General features: G+C 43.4%; 2 protein-coding genes across 2 annotated transcripts in view; both read left to right on the top strand.

The window, feature by feature from the left end:
- NDUFS1 (NADH:ubiquinone oxidoreductase core subunit S1) overlaps window positions 1–3078 on the top strand; it is a 32031-nt gene extending 28953 nt beyond the window's left edge. The window contains exons 16-19 of the mRNA XM_066623617.1: window positions 301–476; window positions 935–1069; window positions 1202–1274; window positions 2495–3078. Of these exons, the coding sequence (XP_066479714.1) occupies window positions 301–476; window positions 935–1069; window positions 1202–1274; window positions 2495–2586 (476 nt within the window). The 3' untranslated portion in view covers window positions 2587–3078. The remainder of the gene's footprint in view (window positions 1–300; window positions 477–934; window positions 1070–1201; window positions 1275–2494) is intronic.
- A 7660-nt stretch (window positions 3079–10738) lies between these two features.
- Window positions 10739–21131, top strand: part of INO80D (INO80 complex subunit D) — a 44782-nt gene continuing 34389 nt past the window's right edge. The window contains exon 1 of the mRNA XM_066623496.1: window positions 10739–10912. The gene's annotated coding sequence lies outside the window, so the exon portion shown is untranslated. The remainder of the gene's footprint in view (window positions 10913–21131) is intronic.

Genomic DNA, 21131 nt, shown 5'->3' with positions numbered 1-21131 from the left:
CTCCTCCATAGGTGCATGCTTGTTTTGCATAATCAGGAGACACAGTGATTAGGTTATACATTGACCTGCAAGGAATTGGGAGTTTGTGTAATTCATGTGTTTGCAGCTTGGCCATGGCCCCTTAGAAACATGTGCTGGGGGAGGAGTGGCCTGCTTGCTTGGTCTGCATAGTCCAAAATACATAACTAGATATAAAAACAAAACTTGGAAGGGAAAAAGGGGATTTTCACGTAACATTAGACTTACAACCATACTGGTTGTTCTTTGAAACTAAAGCTTTTTGGGTTACCATTTTTTTAGGGCACCATGGTGATGTAGGAGCACCTATGGCTGATATTATTCTCCCAGGAGCAGCTTACACAGAAAAGGCTGCAACTTATGTGAACACTGAGGGCAGAGCTCAACAAACCAGAGTAGCAGTTACACCACCTGGTATGGCAAGAGAGGACTGGAGAATTATTAGAGCAGTCTCTGAGGTACTCTAAGCAAAGGAAATGTCAACTGCTAATAAGTCTTTTATTTACTGCATTGATATGTACCACTTTTCTTAAATGGCGTTAAAATTGTGGATTGCAACTTAAAATGCTGAAAGAAAAAACCCAAAAATGTAAAGACAAAATAACGAGTTGTTGGTCAGGCTGTTGGTGTTCTCCTCAGAATCTAGTAACATGAGGTCCCTGGTCTGAGATTCTCTTTTCAAATACAGCTTAAAAGCTGCACTGGAGGTGCTATCTTTTGAAAATGCTACACAATGAGAGTAAAGGCTTGTAAGGACTCTAAATCATCCTTTCATGCTGTGGAAAAATGTGTTTTCTTGAATTGAGGGATTCATAGTATGGAATCAGTCTTGCTAAAAAGAGATATGTGGTCTGAATGATCACGTGTGCATTTGGCTGAGGATTCTCAGTTTCTCCCCACCCACTTTGTGTTTCAGCTAGCTGGAATGACCCTCCCATATGACACTCTTGATCAAGTGAGAAGCCGATTAGAAGAAGTATCTCCAAACTTGGTCCGATATGATGATGTAGAGGAAGCCAACTACTTTAGCCAAGCAGCTGAGCTGTCAAAGGTCTGGCATCCTTCAACTGTACAGATGCTATGTAACTCTATAGCAGGGGTATATTGTGTCATGCTAGAAGATAACACTGTGGCATGAGAATTCTGAATTCCAACAGTGACTACTAAATTCTTTCAATTGCAGGTAGTGAACCAGAAGCTTCTTGCTGATCCTCTTGTTCCGCCCCAGCTCACAGTTAAAGACTTTTATATGACAGGTAACATTAGCCAGATTCCTGTGAACTAGCAAGAACTCACCACTAAGGTGTCTTGCATCTGTTTGCTTTAGCTTCCTATGAACAGAATTGTTGGGTACTTTTTTGGTTATTTGGTCAATCAAGCTTTGCAGTTTGCCTTGCCAAAATACATTGTTTAGCCCTCCTTGCCCCCAGTACTCCTAGGTATTGACAAAATGCCACATAGGTGGTATTTCTTATTTCCTGGATTTCTTAATTGCTGTTAACTGCCAGAACTACTTCTCCATACCAGTCTACTTCTCTGGACATACACTTTCAGAGAAGTAGATTAGAAAATTAATCATGCTTATCATTCTGATATAAACTCTAGAGGTTTTTGGAGGTATACATGCACCCTGGTAGTTAACAGCAATTATAACTACTGTATGGTATTTGCATGTTGTCAGTTAATATTGGTTTGCCACCACTGTGGTAATGGTCCTGTTCATGAAATCTGAATAAAGATGCTCCATTGTATAGAAAGTTCCTGTATGTCTAGAGTATTTGTACAAGATACTTCTGTAAGAGTGAAAACTAAATTCAGAGTCCTTCCCTTATTACAAGCTGTATCTTGTATAATACTCACTGCATGCTTCCATGAAAATGGCTTATCCCAATGTTTTGATGTTTAACACAAAAGGAGTACACTGTGGAGGATTCTGCAGACACACACTTTGGGTGCAATCTTAACCCCTTATGTCAGTACTTTCCAGCACTGGCATAGTGGTGCCAATGGGATGTGTGCTGCATCCTGCAATTGGGTGTCACTCATGGAGGCCTCCTCAAAGTAAGGGGATGTTTATTCCCTTACCTCAAAGCTGCATTGCCCTTATGTCAGTGCTGGAAAGCACTGACATAAGGGGTTAGGATTGCACCCTTTGTTCTACAACCACTTTCCTTTATTAGGACTTGCATGACTGTTAACTCTTTAGCAGTAGAATTACTATGCTTCAACAACTGTAGCCCACTGGGTATATGATAAATATTGAAATTAACAACTAATACAATATTAATATATTAACTATAATTTATATCAACTAATGTTATAAAAGCTTGCATCTTAGAAAGTATTTAGTCATTCATGTTCGTAGGATCTTGGATGTCTCCAACTACTTGCATTCTTTAATGAACAGCAACTAGAGCATAAACAGTGTCTTATTCTTGAACCTTTTGAGTTAACAAGCAAATGTTTGTCTTTACAGATCCTATTAGTAGAGCATCACAGACAATGGCTAAATGTGTAAAAGCTGTTACAGAGGGTGCTAAGGCAATTGAAGAACCCTCCATCTGCTAAAGAATGAAATGCTGCAATTTCCAGAGTCCACTGGGTGTGCTCATGACTGATTTGATAAAAAAGCACATACACATGTGATGGTCAGTTTAAGTTCACACCTTCTTTATGAATACAAATGAGTTTATGGCTGTCAGCGGGCATTTGGTAACTATATTTGGCAACTTTACTGCATCTAGACAAATTATGTATACTGATTGTGTACAAACATGTGAAATTAAAGCAGTTTTACATATGCGGGACTTTTTATGCACTGTCACTTTTTCAATAATTAGATATAGAATTGCAGATGGAAAATTAGGGCATATGTAAGATCTTAACACTTAATGTATTGGAAAACAATCTAGCAAGATCAAGCCACTTTGTTGCATTTTACCATGTCAGAGTTTTTGGCTGGGAAGCATAACTAAGTTATTCCTGGGTAGTGCCACATTACTGGACTTGTAGCAGTCTCTTGCCTGAAAGGTTGAGAAATAAAGCAGTATGGAAAAAATACATTTTCAAGAAAAGAAAAAATTATTCTTGCTCATTTTGAATAGGTGCATATGTATTAAATTTTGAATATAAGGAAAGTGATATAAAAACCTGTGTGTAAGTACCATTCATTTCCAATGTATCAACTAAAAGCATTGCAGAACAGAACAAGTAGACATTTAAACCATGGCAAAAACTCGTCCTAATATCCTTATAATTGACCAATAAGCTATGCATTTTTTACTAACTTAGCAGCCACAACCCCAATTGTTCTGAACTAGTTCTGGCAGATAATTTGAGTTACTTATGCCTTTGTTCCAACAGAGAGATGTTAACCCAGTAAAAACTAATACAATTAAAAAAAAAAACTCTGGAAGGCCACAGGACATTTAATCTTTTTCCAGTTGGCTTTGCCTCACTGCTCCCTTGGTCTCTGGCTGTTTCATCTCTTGAGCACTTTCTGCTTCCAAAGGTCCTGCAATATTCATTGTTTGTTAGCAGCTGTACCATGTTCATCTCTGTGCCCTGCTATGTCAAAGAATGGCACAGAAGCATTCCAAAGAGTACAATTCCTCTATGCAGTAGAGGGGCGAAAGAAGAAACTGATCCTGGTGAAGGCCTTTCCACCATAATGTAGCCTCACTTTATATAGTGCTATCAATGAGTGTGGTGCTTTGTAACAGACAATCCCTACCAGATTCTAGGAATTCATAAGCTAGAGGTAGAAACATAAGGATGATGTAAGGGGAAAGGAGAGCTGAGTGGTGGCAAGATAAACAAAGAATGGGATTACATGAAATTTAGGCTTGTCTGCAATAATTCTCTGCTTTCAAACCCTGACTCCACCACTATCAGAATGGTTCAGGAAACTACTTAATACTTGAACACCTGGTAATTATTTTGCGTTGTCAGGATCAGAATATATAGATTTCCGGCTAGGAAGCAGAGGCATTCTGCTAATAATAATAATTATTATTATTATTTCTATCCTGCCCTTCTCCCTAAAGGGACCCAGGACGACTTACAAGATATTAAAAACAGATTAATATGTTTGTTATGTTTTAAACACTAACAAACCATAAAAACAGTAGTCAGATAAAAGTCAGAATAAAAAGAGCATAAAACAGCAGTTAATAGAGGAATCAGGCCTGTACAAAACAACTAAAAGATGTATAGAAGATGTTAAAAAGGCCATGAAGTCAGAAGGCTTGTTTAAACAGCAGGGTCTTCAGGCCTTGCTGAAAAGTCTCAAGAGGGGGAGCCATTCTCAAGTTAAGGGGAAGGGAGTTCCATAACGTTGGTGCCACTACTGAGAAGGCCCTGTTTCTTGCTGCCGCCCCACGTACCTCCTTAGGCGGTGGCACTTGTAAAAAGGCCTTCTCTGATGACCTCTGATGAATACCTGTTTTTCATTACATGTCATAGTCAGAAATAAATGCATCTGCTATAGCTTGTACTAATTTTGCTGCACAAACTTCTCATGTTTGCCCCATCATACTTTTTTCATACATCAAGATAGCCTCAGCAGTGAAATATGGTGGTCCCTCCCCATTTATGGAATATTGTTTCCACTACAGAAACTTGAAAACTGGTACCTCCCCCAAGTATGATAACATCACTTGTCTTGAAGCAGATACAAAAAAAATTCACTACATGGAAATCATCTCTGCTGAAGCTACCATAAATCTGTGTGTGGTTATGCAAGTTGCTGTATATTCACATGCTGGAAAGCTCAGGAATTGTGAAAAACCCATTGACAAGAGTTCACCTATTTACTGAACACCTAAACTCCAATTAAAACAGTATGCATGGCAAAAGGAAATTCTCAGCTGCTCTGTAATTAAGACCCCAATATTAGTTAACATACCACAATTTCAATATAGATATTGTAATTGGGCCAAGTGAAGTACCTGAAGCCACTTGATTGCCAACCAGCTTTAGACCAGGCCATGAGGAAGATGGGAGAATGGGCTGGAAATCCTAAGATTTTTAGAATGCAAAGTTAGCAAAACTTGCTCTAAACTTTAGGAGCGTGAAACCAATAAACAGATACCAATACTTTAATACAGGGTCCACATACCCTTCTGCTACTTCAATCTCCTCAATATTGCCTTTGCACGGGTACACATGCCCATGCCTCAGATATAAGGAAGGGCACATGCATGCACTCTAATCTCTTTACTTACCAGGAGAATGATCTGCAGCTGCTTCTATTTTAAATTGAAACTGTACTGCCTGGGTTTCCAGGCTGCATCACTTCTGCTCAGACAGGAAGCTGCACAGACCAAGTAGGCTGCAGATCATGTTCCTGGTAAATAAACTAAAGGAATGGGTGGGCTCCACATTGCCTCTCCTTGCCTACTTGGTGCTTTGTAAGCAGGCACAATCAGCCAAAGGTAAGCCATTTTTAAAAACTCAATGTTTCAGTGGGAAAGAATTCAGCACATGTTTTATGCTCCCAGTAATACTAGATCTCTAGGTCATTCAATAAGATTGAATGGCAAGACAAACTAAAGTACTTCTTCCACAACAACCTGTAGTTAATAAAAGCTGTGATGATGGCCACTAAGATGGCTTTAAAACTGTCATGGAGTTTAAGACTGGCTTTAAGTCTTTAAAGATAAACTTTAAGACTGTCATGGAGGTTAGGTCTATCAATGGCTACTAGTCAAGACAGCTGATGCTATTTCTAGGTTGAGAATAAACATGCCATAGAATACCAGTTGCTAGGGAGCATTAGTGACAGAAGGCTGTTGATGTGATATCATGATTGTGGGCTTCCTAGAGACATTGGCTGGCAACTGTTAGAAATGAGTTTGCTGGACGTTTGGTCTGATGCAGCAGGGCACTTCATATTCTTATTAAAGTTAATAGGTCTTGAAACTAAATTTTGGCGGTTTTTTGCTCAGCATTTAATGGCAACATGGACAAAACTTGCTGCCTAATAAGTCCATGCCTCCCTTAGGACAGGGATGATGGTATCACAGGCCCTGGTAATACTAGAAGTTCAGTATTAATTTTTTGCACATAAACTAATGCCAAAGTATCTTACAAAGAAGATAATGTATTTTCCTTGAGAGATGATGCTTAAACACAGTTAGTGTGCAAGTGCATTCTTTCAAGGAACAACAATAAATTGTTCTGTACTTTATTTACTCTTAGAAGTTACTCAGGAATGATTATCCCCCACCAGAAATAGCATTTCATAGTCTACTTTAAAAAAAAACCCCACTACAAATGTATTAAATTGCTTAAAACATTTTTGAGTTCACACTGACCTTTTCAACCAGAGGTTTTTCAAAAGAGACTCCAATTACAGAAGAACAATAGTCCTAATGCTTGTGTAGAACTTGCCAAGTTTTCACTGAAACACAAGTTTAACCCATGTCTGGACTATATATATATATATATCAGATTGCAGGTGGAAAGTTTGTACAATTGAATATTCCTCCATACAAAATATTCTTCCTCCAAAAAAATCCTTGATGTCAGGAGAACGGTTCAAGTCTAGCCTCTCCTCCCCAACACCCTAGTTTTCTATGTGCAGAAAATGTAGGCGGTGGGTAGGAGCATTCAATTTATGTGAGGTTTCACCTGCAAACAAATGAAATAGCTCAAACTCAGGTTTACCATGGCCCAAATCCTAACCCACTTTCCAGCACAGGCATAGCTGTGCCAATGGGACATGTGCTGCATCCTTCAGTTGGGGGGCAGCAGGGAGCAGCATAGAGGGGGGCAGCATAGAGACCTCCTCAAAATAAGGGAATGTTTGTTTCCTTACCTAGGAGTTGCATTTCCCTTATGTTGGTGCTGGAAAGTGGGTTAGGATTGCACCCCGTGTCAGTGAAAATAAGGTCCCAGTTGTACAGTACTTTGAATCTTAGGCTGTGTTACTGGAAGGAATGGGATTTCAATGTATGTAACTGCACAGAACCTTAGCAGTGCAAGATGCTCCTAAGCAATATTTACTCAGAAATGAGTAGTTTGGCACTGGGGCTTACTAGCAAGTAAGAGTGCTCATCACTGTAGCGCAGTGGTATTCAGATTGGGGCGTCTTTGCTCCCTTAAGGGGTGGGGGCAGGGGGAAGGCAGTGACGTGATCCCCAGGATCGCATTGCTAACGGGGCTGCAGGGACTGGGATGCACTCACCAGTCCCTGCAGCAGCCTTCCCAGGGTGAGGGGAGCCCTGCAGGCGCTCTCACAGGGCTTCCGGTTTTGCAGAAGTGGAGTGCAATCACTCTACTTTCACTTTAGACCAGCTGGGGAGCCCTGCAGGCACTTGCGCAGAGCTCCCAGCACCCCCAGGATGATGCTGCAGAGACTGGTGAGTGCATCCCAGTCCCTGCAGCCCCCCTGAGCTGTGCAATCCTGGGGTTGCCTTTTCCCCACCCCCACTGCCTCCCTCCCCTCCTTTGCAAGAACTTACTGCACTTTTCAAACGCCCAGAGAATTTGAAAACTGTAGCTGTAGCCTTACAGCCCAATCCTGTTGGGTTTGAACACTGTTCTGGCAGTGGGGATTGTCTTACGGCAATCTCAAAAGGGCCTGTCACAGTGCACAGAAGCAAGTGCTTGCTGCAGCAAAAGCAGGGACGCTGTAGTGACCCAGCACAAGGCAGCAGCTCTGTCAGTATTCCCCATCTGTTGGGATCTCAGGTAAGTCAGTGGGTGAGATGGGTGAAATCTGGGCAAAGAGTGGGCGAAATCTGGGAGTGCAGTGAGTTCAGTGGCAGCTGCATCAGCAGAATACTAGCCACTTTTGCAATCTCAATCCCAGGGCCTGGGTCCACACACACAGGAATTTAGCTAACACAGGTGTGAGTAGACTCCTGCCTCATGGCTTACTGGGGTAAGAGAACAAATGTTCCTTTATCCAGAGGAGACCTCTGAGACTGTCCCCCCTCAGGATGCAGTGCAAGTCATTTTGGCATGGCTGTATTGGCGGGGGGGGGGAGAGGGGGGAAGCATAGGATTGGGCTGTTAGTATCTTTAAATAGAAACTACTGTACTTCTTGAATTTCATATGTAAGAGCACAGTATTTAGATCCCATGTCCATGATTGCAAATATGGGATTAGACTGTGTCACAGAAAATGAGCATGCTGTGCTGTACATGGCTAAGGAAAACAGACTGCACATATATAGGAACCTACCCTCAGCTCCAGCTATGTCTGACAGGGCTGCAGCACAGCCAATGTTATGTACTTGTATGGCAGACAGGGCGTTTCAAAGATCACATTTTGTTTCCCACCAATGAAGATTACAGCATGTGGGCTGCAGCAGCCTATGCCACAGATGCTGTTCTGCCCTCTTTGGCCCTAGTAAGAATCTCATTATTTAAACAATGGTGAAGATTTTGTAAAGTCTAAAATTAGCCAAGAAAGCGCTTTTATTTTGCTAATTTCTTGTTTAAAGAAAAAAGGATTTAGAAAATCTAAATTCAAATTCACAAGCATGTGCTGGTACAAAAAATCCACAAGCTTCCAGAAACTGTTTGTTTGATGTTTGGCATTCAACCACAAGGTCTAATACTGCCCAAAATAACGAGGACTCATCCAACATAGCCCAAAACCAAGTAATTCTGCACTTTCACTGAGAAGTTGTACAGAATTTGTTTCCCAAATGGTAAAATACAAAGCACCACAAACTATTAAAGAAGGCAACAAATCTCTTGCTATAAACGTGCAAAGGATGAAGGAAAGACAAACAATTCCTTTGATAAAAGTGTCCAACACTAACCTATTATAACACTGTCAGATTTAGAGGAGCAACTTGTGGAAAAATTCCTACTTCAGGAATAGAGTCAACCAGGCAAAGAAATCTACTACACTGCAAACCTAAGCACACTGGCCTGCAAATAAAGCTCCATGGAAACCAATAGGATTCAACTCCAAGTTGTTTAGAGTTGGGGGAGTGTCCAATTCAGTGATGTTTCTTTTTTATCTGTTTTGCGGAACATTGTATATACAATAAATCCAACATTTGGACAATCAAAACATAGAACATTTTTTTAAAATGGAAATTGTTCATCTAACAATGAATGCGCTCCTGACACATCCAAGAATACTAGATAGAGAAGCTCAGCATTAAGTAAGAAAGAGAAACTAAGGCCAGTTTAAAGCCACTGTACTGTTCCCACTGCTTCTGCCTCTACCTTCACAACAGTATACTTAATATGAAACACATTATATTTTTAAGTACTGCAAAATTTGTAACAGTCCACTCAGAATATATACATCTCGGAATATTTTTCTTTAGTTGGTCACACTATATCATAATATAATGGCAGTACAATTCTATACATGCATATTCAGAAGAAAGTCCCACTGTGTTCAATGGAGTTTACTCCCTCCCAGGAACGCATGCATAGGATTGCAGCCGGACAGCCCAATTCTATGCATGTCTACTCAGAAGTAAGTCCCAGTAGAGTCAATGGGGCTTACTCCCAGGAAAGTGTGGATAGGATTGGGCTGTGAATCAGGTTATTAAAATACTGTGTAACAGCATTTCACAGTGTGCCACTATCCATTTTTTGTTTTACTTTTCATGTTTCACTTTTCTCAGCCTATAACAAGTTTATCAACTTTAAAACAACAGACCTCATCAGTCAAACTTCACAGCAGACACAAACACAAATTGAAACAATTCCTATTCAGTCTGATCTGTGAAACGTTTAAAAAAAGATATATATTAGAACTCAACTATTGTCAAAGTTTTGGATAGCATTTTTTTATTTTTCCATATTCATTATGGTGAACAAAAATTGCAACAAAAACACACAAGTTGCATTAATCCATACGTCCTGTTTATTGTCATCAACACCTACCTTTTCTCCACCTGAACAACATCTACCTATGTAAACATCTACATTTTCTTGACCTGAAGTCTGATCTATATCTATGCTTTTAGTATTGTTATATTTGTAAGCCACCTTTGTGGGATAGAAAGTCAGGATATAAATTCTGTAAGACAAACAAACAAATCAAATTTACCTTATCCTGGAAGATTAAAAAAAAAAAAATCAGTTCTGCCCCAAACCATTGACAGAAATCCTAATCATTCCATGAGAATGTACTGTACTTACATTTGCAGAACTGCCACACCACATAACTTAAGAAGTGTAGTATAAAACTTCAGGAACTGGGGGGCAGGGACGTGGGAGGGAAGAAATCAAATCATTTGCCCTATTTTATTTTTGTTAAAAATCAAGTGAAGAAAACAAGACTTAGAGAAAGATTCTTGTTCCATCTTTTGAGTGGCCAGGCAAAAAAGTGTCAGGCCACCTGCCTTTCCAAAACAGAGCTAGGCATGGAGAGGAGCAGCAGCAACAGCCTGTGTGGGGAAGCCACTTGCCAGAGCCCCTCTTCTCCTGGCGCTTCTCCTTCTTCTCAGGCTCCCTCCAAGATGGTAGGAAAGTTGTTGTTTTGGAGGGCAGAGGAGCCTCTGGCTGCCTGGTGTTATGTCCTCGCAGTGCCTGTAGTGGTGCTGTAGGAGGCTGCTGCGCTCTCTTCTGGAGCGGCCCGGCAGCCCTGCCTTCCTCGCTGGAGAATATATTCAGGGATTCCCCTTCATAATCACCTGCCCTCCGAGCACTTTGTAGTTTTAAAATAATAAAGGGCTCCCTCGCCAAGCCTCCTCTCCAAGCAGGGCTCCGCTCCGCTCCCAGCCGGGGGGGGCGGCGGCAGCAGCTCCTCCAGCAGCAGCTCCTCCAGCAGCAGCCGCCTCAGCACTGAAGCCGCTCCGAGTCCATTCCCCGGTCCCTCTGCTGGGGAGGAAGCTCTGGTCTGCCAGCCCAACAGAGGGAAAGGGGGGCGCGGAGAGAGCGGGAGAGGAGAGAAAAAAAAGCAGCTGGAAAGGTAAGCCAGGCCCGGCCTGCAGCCCCGGGCTCGCGTAGAGCGGCGGGCGGCCCCGCGGGCGCTGGGCGGGCCGCCGGGCGGGCTACGCGAGGCCGCGGCTTCGACGGGGCGCGCTAGGCCGCGGCGCCTTGAGGGGGGCCCGTGGGGTGCCGGAGCCCGCGGGGTGCCGCGGAGAGGCCCGAGAGGGGCCAGGGCGGCCGGACTCTTCCACAAAAGGGGGCCGCGGCGGCGGCGGGCTCCGTTGGGCGGGAGGCGGAGAGCAGGCCTCGACCCAGCGCGGGCCTGCGAGCTCCCCGCCCCCGCGGGGTCCCGCTCCGGCCGGTCCGAGGCGCCAGAGTGGGGGTCAGGCGGAACCCTCCCGTCTCCGCGCTGCTTTGGGGCTCGTTGTGGAGGGACCCCGAACTCGGGAGCGGCCAAGCCGCGCGGTGGACGGGGCGGTGGACGGGGGGGGGGGCTCCGGGGCGGGCAGGCGGGGGGGCAGACAGGCCGCTGCGAATAGTCTTTTAATTAGTGTTTCGACCACGGAGCCTTTCAGTGGGGACCGTGGGCGGGCAGGGCAGGGCAGGGCAGGGCGTGGGGAGCGCGCTCAGGAGGAGCCCCGCCGCCGCTGCCGGCCTTCCAAGTTCCATTCCAGTCCTCCCGCCTCCCTGGACTGGCCTTTTCAGCCGCACACCTGTGAGCTGCAGCACTCTTGGGCCCTGAGTGAGTGTGAAAACGGGTGACACCCAAACTCAGTCATGGGGGGGAGACATATACAAGCACACCCCAGTGGTCCTTCCTCCTCCTCTGCCCTGCTGGGTGCACCCCCATCTCTCCCCCCCCTCTGCCTCAGAAGGAATAAGGTCTTAAATTGAGATTTAAACTTGTGATTTTGGTAGAAACTTTCTCTGCAACTCTTGGAGTGGGCAATGGGCTGAAGTGGCAGGGCGCATGCAGGGGAGAGGAAGGGCATCCTGCCTGCCTGCCTGAGAGATGTTACAAGGTCTCACCCGAGAGAACCTTGCAACATTTGGTCCTCGTAACCCTGGTCGCTTGAAGGTTTCTTTTTAGGAGAGTGGAGTGCTTGGGGGGTGGGTGGGTTCGTGAGGCAACCCCCCTTTTCGACATGTGTGTTTCTTTCAGTCAGTTCCTCGTGCAGGACTACTTGATCTTCCCACTTCAGATAGTAGGTGCTGTCAGCCACTCAAGCACGTGCTTGGGTTTCTCCATCAGACCCCAGTTTTGTGAACGAGGGGCACTGCTTGAGCTGATCTCTGGAAATAATTTAGGCCATATCCAGTTTCCCAGCGCTGGTGCAACTGCACCAACTATGCACTACATCCTGCAGTAGGGGAACAGTCATGGAGACCTTCTCCAGGCAACATTTGTTCGCTTTCCTCAGTACTGCCTTGTGGTTGCACCGGCACTGGAAAGTTGGATAGGATTGGACCCTTACTTCCCAAGCCCGAATCTCATAAAAGACAAATTATGTGGTGTCAAGGCTGTTTTGGACAGGGACATGTGGTGGGTGGGGAGGCAGGTGAGGCTGAGCTTCTTTACTGGAGTTCTTCAAAAACAGTGCCACTGCCTTGTGAGGTGCACAAGCACTCACAACCCACGCGCAGAGTTTGCATACTTCACACAGCAGTGGCACTACTTTTCAAAGGACTCTAGTGGAGAGGCTCTGCCTCACCTACCGCCCTACCCACCACCCGTCCCTGGTGTTAGACTAGAAATATGTTATACTAGGGCATTGCATTCATATAGTAGGTGTTCTGTGCATAAAGTTGCTACAGCAGTCTCAGATTAGTTTCAAAGATGGACCTGTCATCCTCTGGAGATAGATTGGTAGGTTTGAATATAAGACATTATGATGTCTTTGAGGCTAGATACCATCAACACAAGGTTGCCAGGTCATTCTTAAGAAAAAGTACCAAACCCTGAATGCCCACAGTATATTCAGGTGAATTTCTGGCCAGAATTCAATAAACTGTGCCTCTAGTTCTGTGTGTTCAGGGCACTCTAGCTTTGTGTTTTTCAGACTGCAGTCCTTCAGAAAACATGTCAGTTTCTGAAACAGAGGAGCTTTTCAAAGGCACTTTGTGATATGGCACAGGGTCTTGTGGTTCAGAGTAAAAGAAAATTAAAAAAATCCCCCTGGACATGTTCAAAACCTAAAGTAGCTCTCAGGATTCCAGACCTTGGTCTGTACAGAACAGAATATTATTCCTTGGTGGTGGTGGTGGTGGGGGAGGTATGGATAATCATCCAATGAACATTTTATTTTTTAAAAAGTTCATTGGATCTATGTGGGCAACTTCATATGACCTTTAGGTGAGTGTGTTTTTTTTTCCAGTTCTGGCAGAGAGCTTAGATCCAGGTGTATTTTGTGCAAAGCACTTATACAAGTATTCTCTTACAAAAACAAGCCTGAGCTATATCTCTGAGCGCTGTTATACTGAGGCTGCAATCCTAACCCCACTTTCCTGAAAGTAAGCCCCATTGAACAAAATAGGGCTTAGACCTGGGAGTGGACCTGGTTAGGATTGTGCCCTGAGTTGGATAACTTTGTTATTACTTATGGCAGTGGTTCTCAAACTCTCCCAGAGAGTTTGAGTGCCACTAAGTCTTTGCGGGGGAGGGAGGGAGGCAGCGGGGGTGGGGGGAAGGCAGCAATGCAATCCCCAGGATCGCACTGCTCAGGGGGGCTGCAGGGACTTGGATGTACTCACCAGTCCCTGCAGCAGCCTTCCCCGGGGTGTGGGGAGCCCTGTGCGAGTGCCTGCAGGGCTCCCCAGCCGCTTTGAAGTGAATGTAGAGCGATTGCGCTCCATTTCTGGTTTTGTGGAAGTGGAGCGCGATCGCTCTACTTTCACTTAGAACCTGCTGGGGAACCCTGCAGGTGCTCACGCAGGGCTCCCCGCACCCTGGGAAGACTGCCGCAGGGACTGGTGAGTACATCCCAGTCCCTGCAGCCCCCTTAGCAGTGTGATCCTGGGGATTGCGTTGCTGCCTCCCCCCCACCCCCGCTGCCTCCCTCCCTCCCCTGCAAAGACTTAGTGGCTCTCAAACTTAGTGGCTCTCAGTGCGACCCTGAGGACTGCATCGCTGCCTTCCCCCCTGCCCCTTAAGGGAGCAGAGGCCAAGGCCCTCAGGCTGGGGTGTAGTGACGCCCCAGTCTGAATACCACTGACTTAGGGCAATAGGTCTAAGCCATCCTCAAAATGCATCTGGTGGTGAAATTACCATGTTGTCCTCTCTAGAATAACTGAATTGGATTGAGGCCTAATTTATTTTTCACAAAATTAAGTTTATTTAAAAAAAGCCTCCTAGAATGAGAGGGGAAGGTCCTAACACTGAAAGCCTAAGCACACTCAGTTGTGAATTAACTTCGTTAATGAGTTAAAAATTAATGAGTTTTCATTTTAAGTATATATGTTAGGATAAGGAAGCAAACATTTTTGCTTTCAAATTAGGGCCACCCAACTATGACCTTTAAGTAAGACGACACTTCTGCTCTCATTCTTTGCTTTCAATTCTTGTAACAAATCCTAGATTTTACTCTAGAATTTGTTTACTAGAATATAAACTTTTGTCCAATTATGGAATAAAGTAATCTGTTTTGGAGTAGACCTTTTTCATCTTTGGAAAAGTAGTTGAGTTGTTACAATAAATACTTGATATAAATATCTAGCAGCCCAATCCATAATCCAAATAAGCTGAATTGTCTGAGTTTGTTAATTTGCAATTAAACCATATAGTTCAGTGCCATTTGGTCTGGAGTGCTAGGTTAAAAATAATAGGATCAGGTTAAAAAAAATAGGATCAAGTGCAATGGTATTGGTGGTGATGATGCTGGTGATGGTTGTAGTAGTCCAGAGAACTGACATGAGTTGTGGTGTTGCACCAGTGCAAGCACTGTATGTGCACTGCCTTGCATGAGTCAGATGGACTGAAATGGAGCATAGTAAGAGCAGGACAATTAATGTGCAAATCCTAAACTACTTTCCTGCACTGACATAGCTGTGCCAGTGGGGCATGTGCTGCCTCCTTCAGTTGGGTGGCAAGTCACAGAGGCCTCCCCAAGGTAAAGCCATTTAGTTATTTGATTTTTCTCTGTAAACCGCTTTGTGAACATTTAGTTGAAAAGCGGTATATAAATACTGTTGTTGTTGTTGTTGTTGTTGTTGTTATTAAAGGAATGGTTGTTGCCTTACCTTAAATCTGCATTGCCCTTACCTCAGTGCTGGAAAGTTTAGGATTGTGTCCTAAGTGGCAGCATTAAGCACAGTTGTATCCATTTCAGCAGAGTCAGGTGCAGCGTTGTGAACACAAAACATAACTACCTGTATGTTAGCTCAAAAGCAAGAGTACCTGATATCAAGGCTTGTACTTACTTCAAGTGAGCCCAGTATGCTCACTAACCTACTCTGGTGCAGCAGCAGCTCCTTACATGCCTCCCAAGGTTTGTTCTGCCTGTCCAACTGATTACAATAAAATTGAGATACTTTATCCAAACTAACTTGTGCGCATGCTATAGCTGTTATTTTCAATGTTGTGTGTATGAGGATACTGTATTTACTGCATAGGGTAAATATAGACTAGTTATTCACAATGGTGGGCATACAACCACAGGGCAATCTTTTGCCAGTGGCATGTGGGGAGGATAACCTTTCCACACATCCATATATGATCTGAAATCCTAGGAAGTAAGGAAGGGAAAAGTGTTATCGCATGGATGATTCTACAGATGACTGATTCTCCGCATGGTGTTTTGCACACTGTTGTAAGTTATGACTTGATAAATGTAATTACTCCCCCAAAGCAGGAAGATCTATAGTTTAAGAATTAGAGGCAGTCTTGAGCTGGGGGGTTATGTTCTGAGAAGTGGCAAGAACGTAGAATATTCTTAAGTAAAAGATATCAGTACATTTTGTGGGGGGGGGGGGAACAAACCTCTAGAGTCAGGGTTATTGATCTTGCTATCAAAAGTAGCATATGCTAATTTTTTCTTTTGGTATTGAATATTTTGGTTCTACCAGCCTACCCTTTCTGCAAATTGTAAAACTATATCAGTTTTAGAAAGACAGAATGGGGGCAGTTTTGTCACATCAAGCTTCTGGAAATTTTTTTAAAAGTGGCTTCAAGTGTTCAAATATAGAATTACAGATGATAATGAGAAAAATGCTGCTGGGACTAAATTAACATCTTTCTGATATGTGTGAGTTGGTACTGAGCACAAGATGATATGAATCACTTTCATTCTGATCCTAGATACATAATTTGGAAATAACTCCTTTTAATGTTGGTGGCACTTGCTTTCACATTAGGGTGGAAATCCTATACAGTATGCACCCACCTGAGAGCAACTCTCTTTGAACAAGGTTGGATTATTTCCTGGAAAATGCACATAAGATCGAACTCCATCACCATGATGTCCGGGTTCATGCAGAAGAGAGGTGTGTTTCATTCCTGGTTTCATATGTACAGTAGTCTTCAACAGTAGCTGCTCCTATTCACTTGCAAATATTCTTAAAAATAACAAACCAAGAGTGAGCTGCTACCATAAAAGACTGGACAAAATCGATCTCTCTCTCTCTCTGAAAGCAAGAGACTTTGGAATTATGGCTACTGAGGGTAGGTTCAGATTGACAGGAATCTAAAATACTAGGCAATGCGTTATTAATACCTGCCAATACAATCTAATTTCAGTCCTGATCTTTGGAACTTGTATAAGGGGTCTTCCTCATAGTAAGTATAGTAAAGAAGCCTATGGTGCCTTGAAGAATAGGTCTGGAATCCTTCCCACATTTCCTAGAGAGTCAATCCCATTGAATTCTGAGTTAACGTGACTAGGGTTGTGCTGTAAGAAATTCATCATTGCAAAAGCTTTCATGGACTGGATTTCAGTTTGTCAGATGTACTGTATCTATATAGGTTGCTCATTCACTATAATAAGCTGCCACCCATGACAGCTATGGGAGTTTTGGAATGTATCCAATTGATACTTCTTGGAAGATGGGCGTTTGTCTCTCCTTTACCAGCTCCCCAGTATTTTGCTAAGCTCTGTCACTTTACGGTGTTGTTAGTGTAGGCATTATCACTTGAGACGCTCCTCCCACAGAAAGGTCCAAAGTGCTTCCATGTACTAGCCTTGTTTGTTCCTGCCTCTGCTAACATAGCAAGATTTCACACTAATTCTGAACGTTTCTGGGCAACTTAATAGGTGATGCCTGTGCACACAGTTCTAGGATGTAGTCACAAATACCCAGTGGCACACACTGGGAACGTTGACAGACAAGTTATTGATTTCAGAAAGGATTAAGAAGTACGTTGTGAACTCAGAAGTGGCAATGGGAATCTTCATTTATTTGACATGTCCCTTTGATCCCATGGATTCAGAGCAGCTTACAGTGTGAGCTGCTTTTCCAGACATACGTGGTTGTTTTAGAGTTGTGCTGTTTTTCTTTTTTCATTTTAAAATATCACTGGTACATGTTTAAACACTGAATCATTGAATGATTTTTTTTCATATGATAAATTCACATGAGCTGAAGAAACACAGCCTTTTGAATGTTGTTCAGTGCTTTCTAAAGGACTAGAAACATTTCAAAGCAAGGAATTATAGTAAATGCTTGTAAATATGAAACTCAGTTCCCAGAATTCTAGTATGACCCAGAAATAGGCAGCTTGTTCTTATTAGCTGTTTCCCAGAGTAAATGTAGCCCATCCAAAGTGGGCTTGGTTAGATTCAGCCTTGAGTTGTACACATGGTTTGAAGTTTCAAGACAGTTTGAATGCAGCAGCTATTTGCTAAATAAATTTGAAATTTCAGATTTCATTGCACGTATTTTTACAGTACTGATACTCTTGCTTGAATCTGCTGTAGAACTGAGTCCCAGAAAGCAAAAATTGCTCTGATTTGTAAATAACACAGGCCAACACACATTTTGCTTCCTTAAATGTTGCACCGATTCCTGGGTAAATTTGGGGTGCTGATTCCAGAAATGGCATCCGTTTTGCCCTATCATGTCTAGTTTTGGAGATATAATATAGCCTCTAGTGAATGGTTCAAGCAGCTTCCTCATGAGGAAGCCTACACCATGGCTTCCTCATGAGGAAGTTTCTTGAACCATTCACTAATGAGTGATCACACACACTAATGTGCGATAGGGCAAAACGGATGCCATTTTTGGAATCGGCACCCCAAATTCATATCAAACCACCATAACGTTTGGGAAAAACTTTTCTGACCCTCAATTTTGTAGGCCTGTGTAATTGTGAAGAAGGTATCAAATAAAATTAAGGCAAACCTTGAGTTAAAGATGGTGAAGCCTTTCTTGTGACCTTCAAAGCAAGGAACTGTATCATATAGTTCCTGTATGTGAGTGTGACTGTAGTTCATAATACCCTTGTGTGTGACAAAGAAACAGAATCCAAGCAGGGTGTTCTGAAAAAAGAATACAGGCAGGTCTCTCTATCCATGAAATTAGTTTTCTGCTGATCCAGGGCCCCCTGCGTGTCCATTAATATTGTTTAGAGCAGTGGTTCCCAAACTGTGAGCTGTGGAAACCAGCCAGCAGAGCCGTGGAATCCTCTCAAAAAATCTGCTGCCCTATACAGTGTATAGGATTGTATAAGATTGTGACCCTAATGGGGAGCCACGGCCAATGGCCCAGTAGGTCAAGAGAGCCACCAGTCGAAAATTTTGGGAACCACTGTTTTAGAGCCTTACCAGGGTGAAAATGTTCTTACAGGTCTCTATAAGTAGTCAAGCTTATAGCGACACTCAGACAGCCTGCTGGCAGCCTGAATACTTGAAAAAACTAGATTGACACGAATAGGAAACAGTTAACTTTCTGTTTCATGTTAGCGTCGATCTAGTCTTTTAAAGCATTCAGGCTGCCAGCAGGCTGTCTGCGTGTTGCTGTTTGCTTGAATGCTTATAGCAACCTGTAAAAGCAAGAACATTTTTGCCCTTGTAAGGCTCTAAACAATGTTAATGGGTATGCAAGGAGAGCACGCAGGGGCCATCAAGACAGGGTTCCCCCATCTCCATCGTTTCTATATCCTTAGAACCTATCCCCCATGGATATGGGAGCCCATTTGTATTTATAATGGCACAGATCACTAGAGGAAGATAAGTTTAGCTTCCACTTAGATGATGTCCCCAGATCCAGCTTTTTACTATATGTGACTATCCTTTCTTATGTGGAAAAGTAAAACATTACACTTAGAAACAATGGGGGAGGGGCAACAACATACACAGTACCAGCCCCAGATTGCTGGGGCTCCTGTGACAAACCCCATTCATCACCTGACACAACACTGAGTGCTCCTGCTACCTGAGCAGTATTGAGGGTTCAGGGACTCCTGAACAGTACTGAGGATTCAGGACTCTGCCTGGCCAGGTTACTAGATACTAATGTACCTGTATCTGTACATTATCAGCCGTCACTCACAGGAACAGTTCTGGTCGCCGCACCTCAATAAAGACATAGTGGAAATGGAAAAGGTGCAAAAGAGAGCGACTAAGATGATTACTGGGCTGCAACACCGTCCTTATGAGGAAAGGCTACAGCGTTTGGGCCTCTTCAGCCTAGAAAAAAGACGCCTGAGGGGGGACATGATTGAGACACACAAAATTATGCAGGGAATGGACACAGTGGATAGGGAGATGCTCTTTACACTCTCACAAAACACCAGAACTGTATGCCAATAAAGGTATTATTGTATTGTATTGTAAAACACCAGAACCAGGGGCCATTCGCTAAAATTGAGTGTTGGGAGAGTTAGAACAGACAAAAGAAAATATTTCTTTACTCAGCGTGTGGTTGGTCTGTGGAACTCCTTGCCACAGGATGTGGTGGTGGCGTCTGGCCTGGATGCCTTTAAAAGGGGATTGGACAAGTTTCTGGAGGAAAAATCCATTACGGGTTACAAGCCATGATGTGCATGTACAATCTCCTGATTTTAGAAATGGGCTATGTCAGAATGTCAGATGCAAGGGAGGGCACCAGGATGAGGTCTCTTGTTATCTGGTGTGCTCCCTGGGGTATTTGGTGGGCCGCTGTGAGATACAGGAGGCTGGACTAGATGGGACTATGGCCTGATCCAGTGAGGCTGTTCTTATGTTGTTATGATGGGGAGCCCTGCAAACGGAGCACAGAAACTTCATTTAAAGTGGGGCCTCTCTTATATCTAGCAGGGGAAGAGTAACTTTTCCCTGTTCATCCCAACATTGCATCTCTCCAGCGGATATTGCTGTTTCCCTTGTGCTTTTTTTGGAGCCCATTTGGGACAAACAAGGAACCGTCTTTTCCAAGCAGCTGCACAGCAAAAGGAATGACAACTCTTTTTGTTGAAAAGCAGTATGTAAATATTCTAAATAACATCCTGCCTTTCCTTTCCTCTACTACTCCAGAGCTGCAGAGGAAGAGCAAAATGTTTTCAGCTCCCTCCCACACTGTCACCCCAATAACAGGAGTCGAGTATGAGAGGAGGGAACGCAGCTTCTGAGTTGAGAAGGGGAAAACATTTCTCACCTTTTTAAACCTGAAAACAGTGCTTAGTTTGGAGGAACAGAAAAAGAAGATCCTGTTTTGAAAAGCAAGCTTGCCCTGGCCCCTTCTCTGCACATGGCAAATGCAGTTTCATCACCCTTTCCCATTTTTTACTTGTATATAAGATAAAGAGATGTTCACAAAATGCCCAGACATACTGACAGCCAGGTGTTCTCTTCAACTTGCAGTGGACTCCACAGAACACCATAATACTTAAGAAACTATGTGTGCTTGCTGAAAGGATCCCCAAGATTGGGAAGGAGTTGTAGCTCAATGGGAGAGCAGCTTCTTTACATGTATAATGTTCCCTTTTCAATTCCGAGTGCTCCTGGGAGGGCTGGAAAAGGCCTCTGTCTGAAACCTGGGAGAACGGCTGCCAGTCAACATTGACAATACTGAGTTAATTGGATCAACAGTCTGACTCCATATAAGACATATTCATAGACCAGGGTTTCTCAAACTCTGGGTCGGGACCCACTAGGTGGGTCACAAGCCAATTTCAGGTGGGTCTCCATTCATTTCAATATTTTATTTTTATTAGACTTGGTGCTACCATGGTATGTGCCTTCATTTGGGGAAATGTTACAGACCTGTATTTTTAACAGGCTACTATAGATATGCTTTTAACAATGATAGTAAATGGGACTTACTCCTGGGTAAGTGTGGGTAGGATTGTA

The sequence above is a fragment of the Tiliqua scincoides genome, chromosome 1 (genome assembly GCF_035046505.1).
Source record: "Tiliqua scincoides isolate rTilSci1 chromosome 1, rTilSci1.hap2, whole genome shotgun sequence".
NCBI lineage: Eukaryota > Metazoa > Chordata > Lepidosauria > Squamata > Scincidae > Tiliqua > Tiliqua scincoides.
The sequence above is the reverse complement of the archived record's forward strand: the minus strand, read 5'-3'. Positions and strand labels throughout refer to the sequence as shown.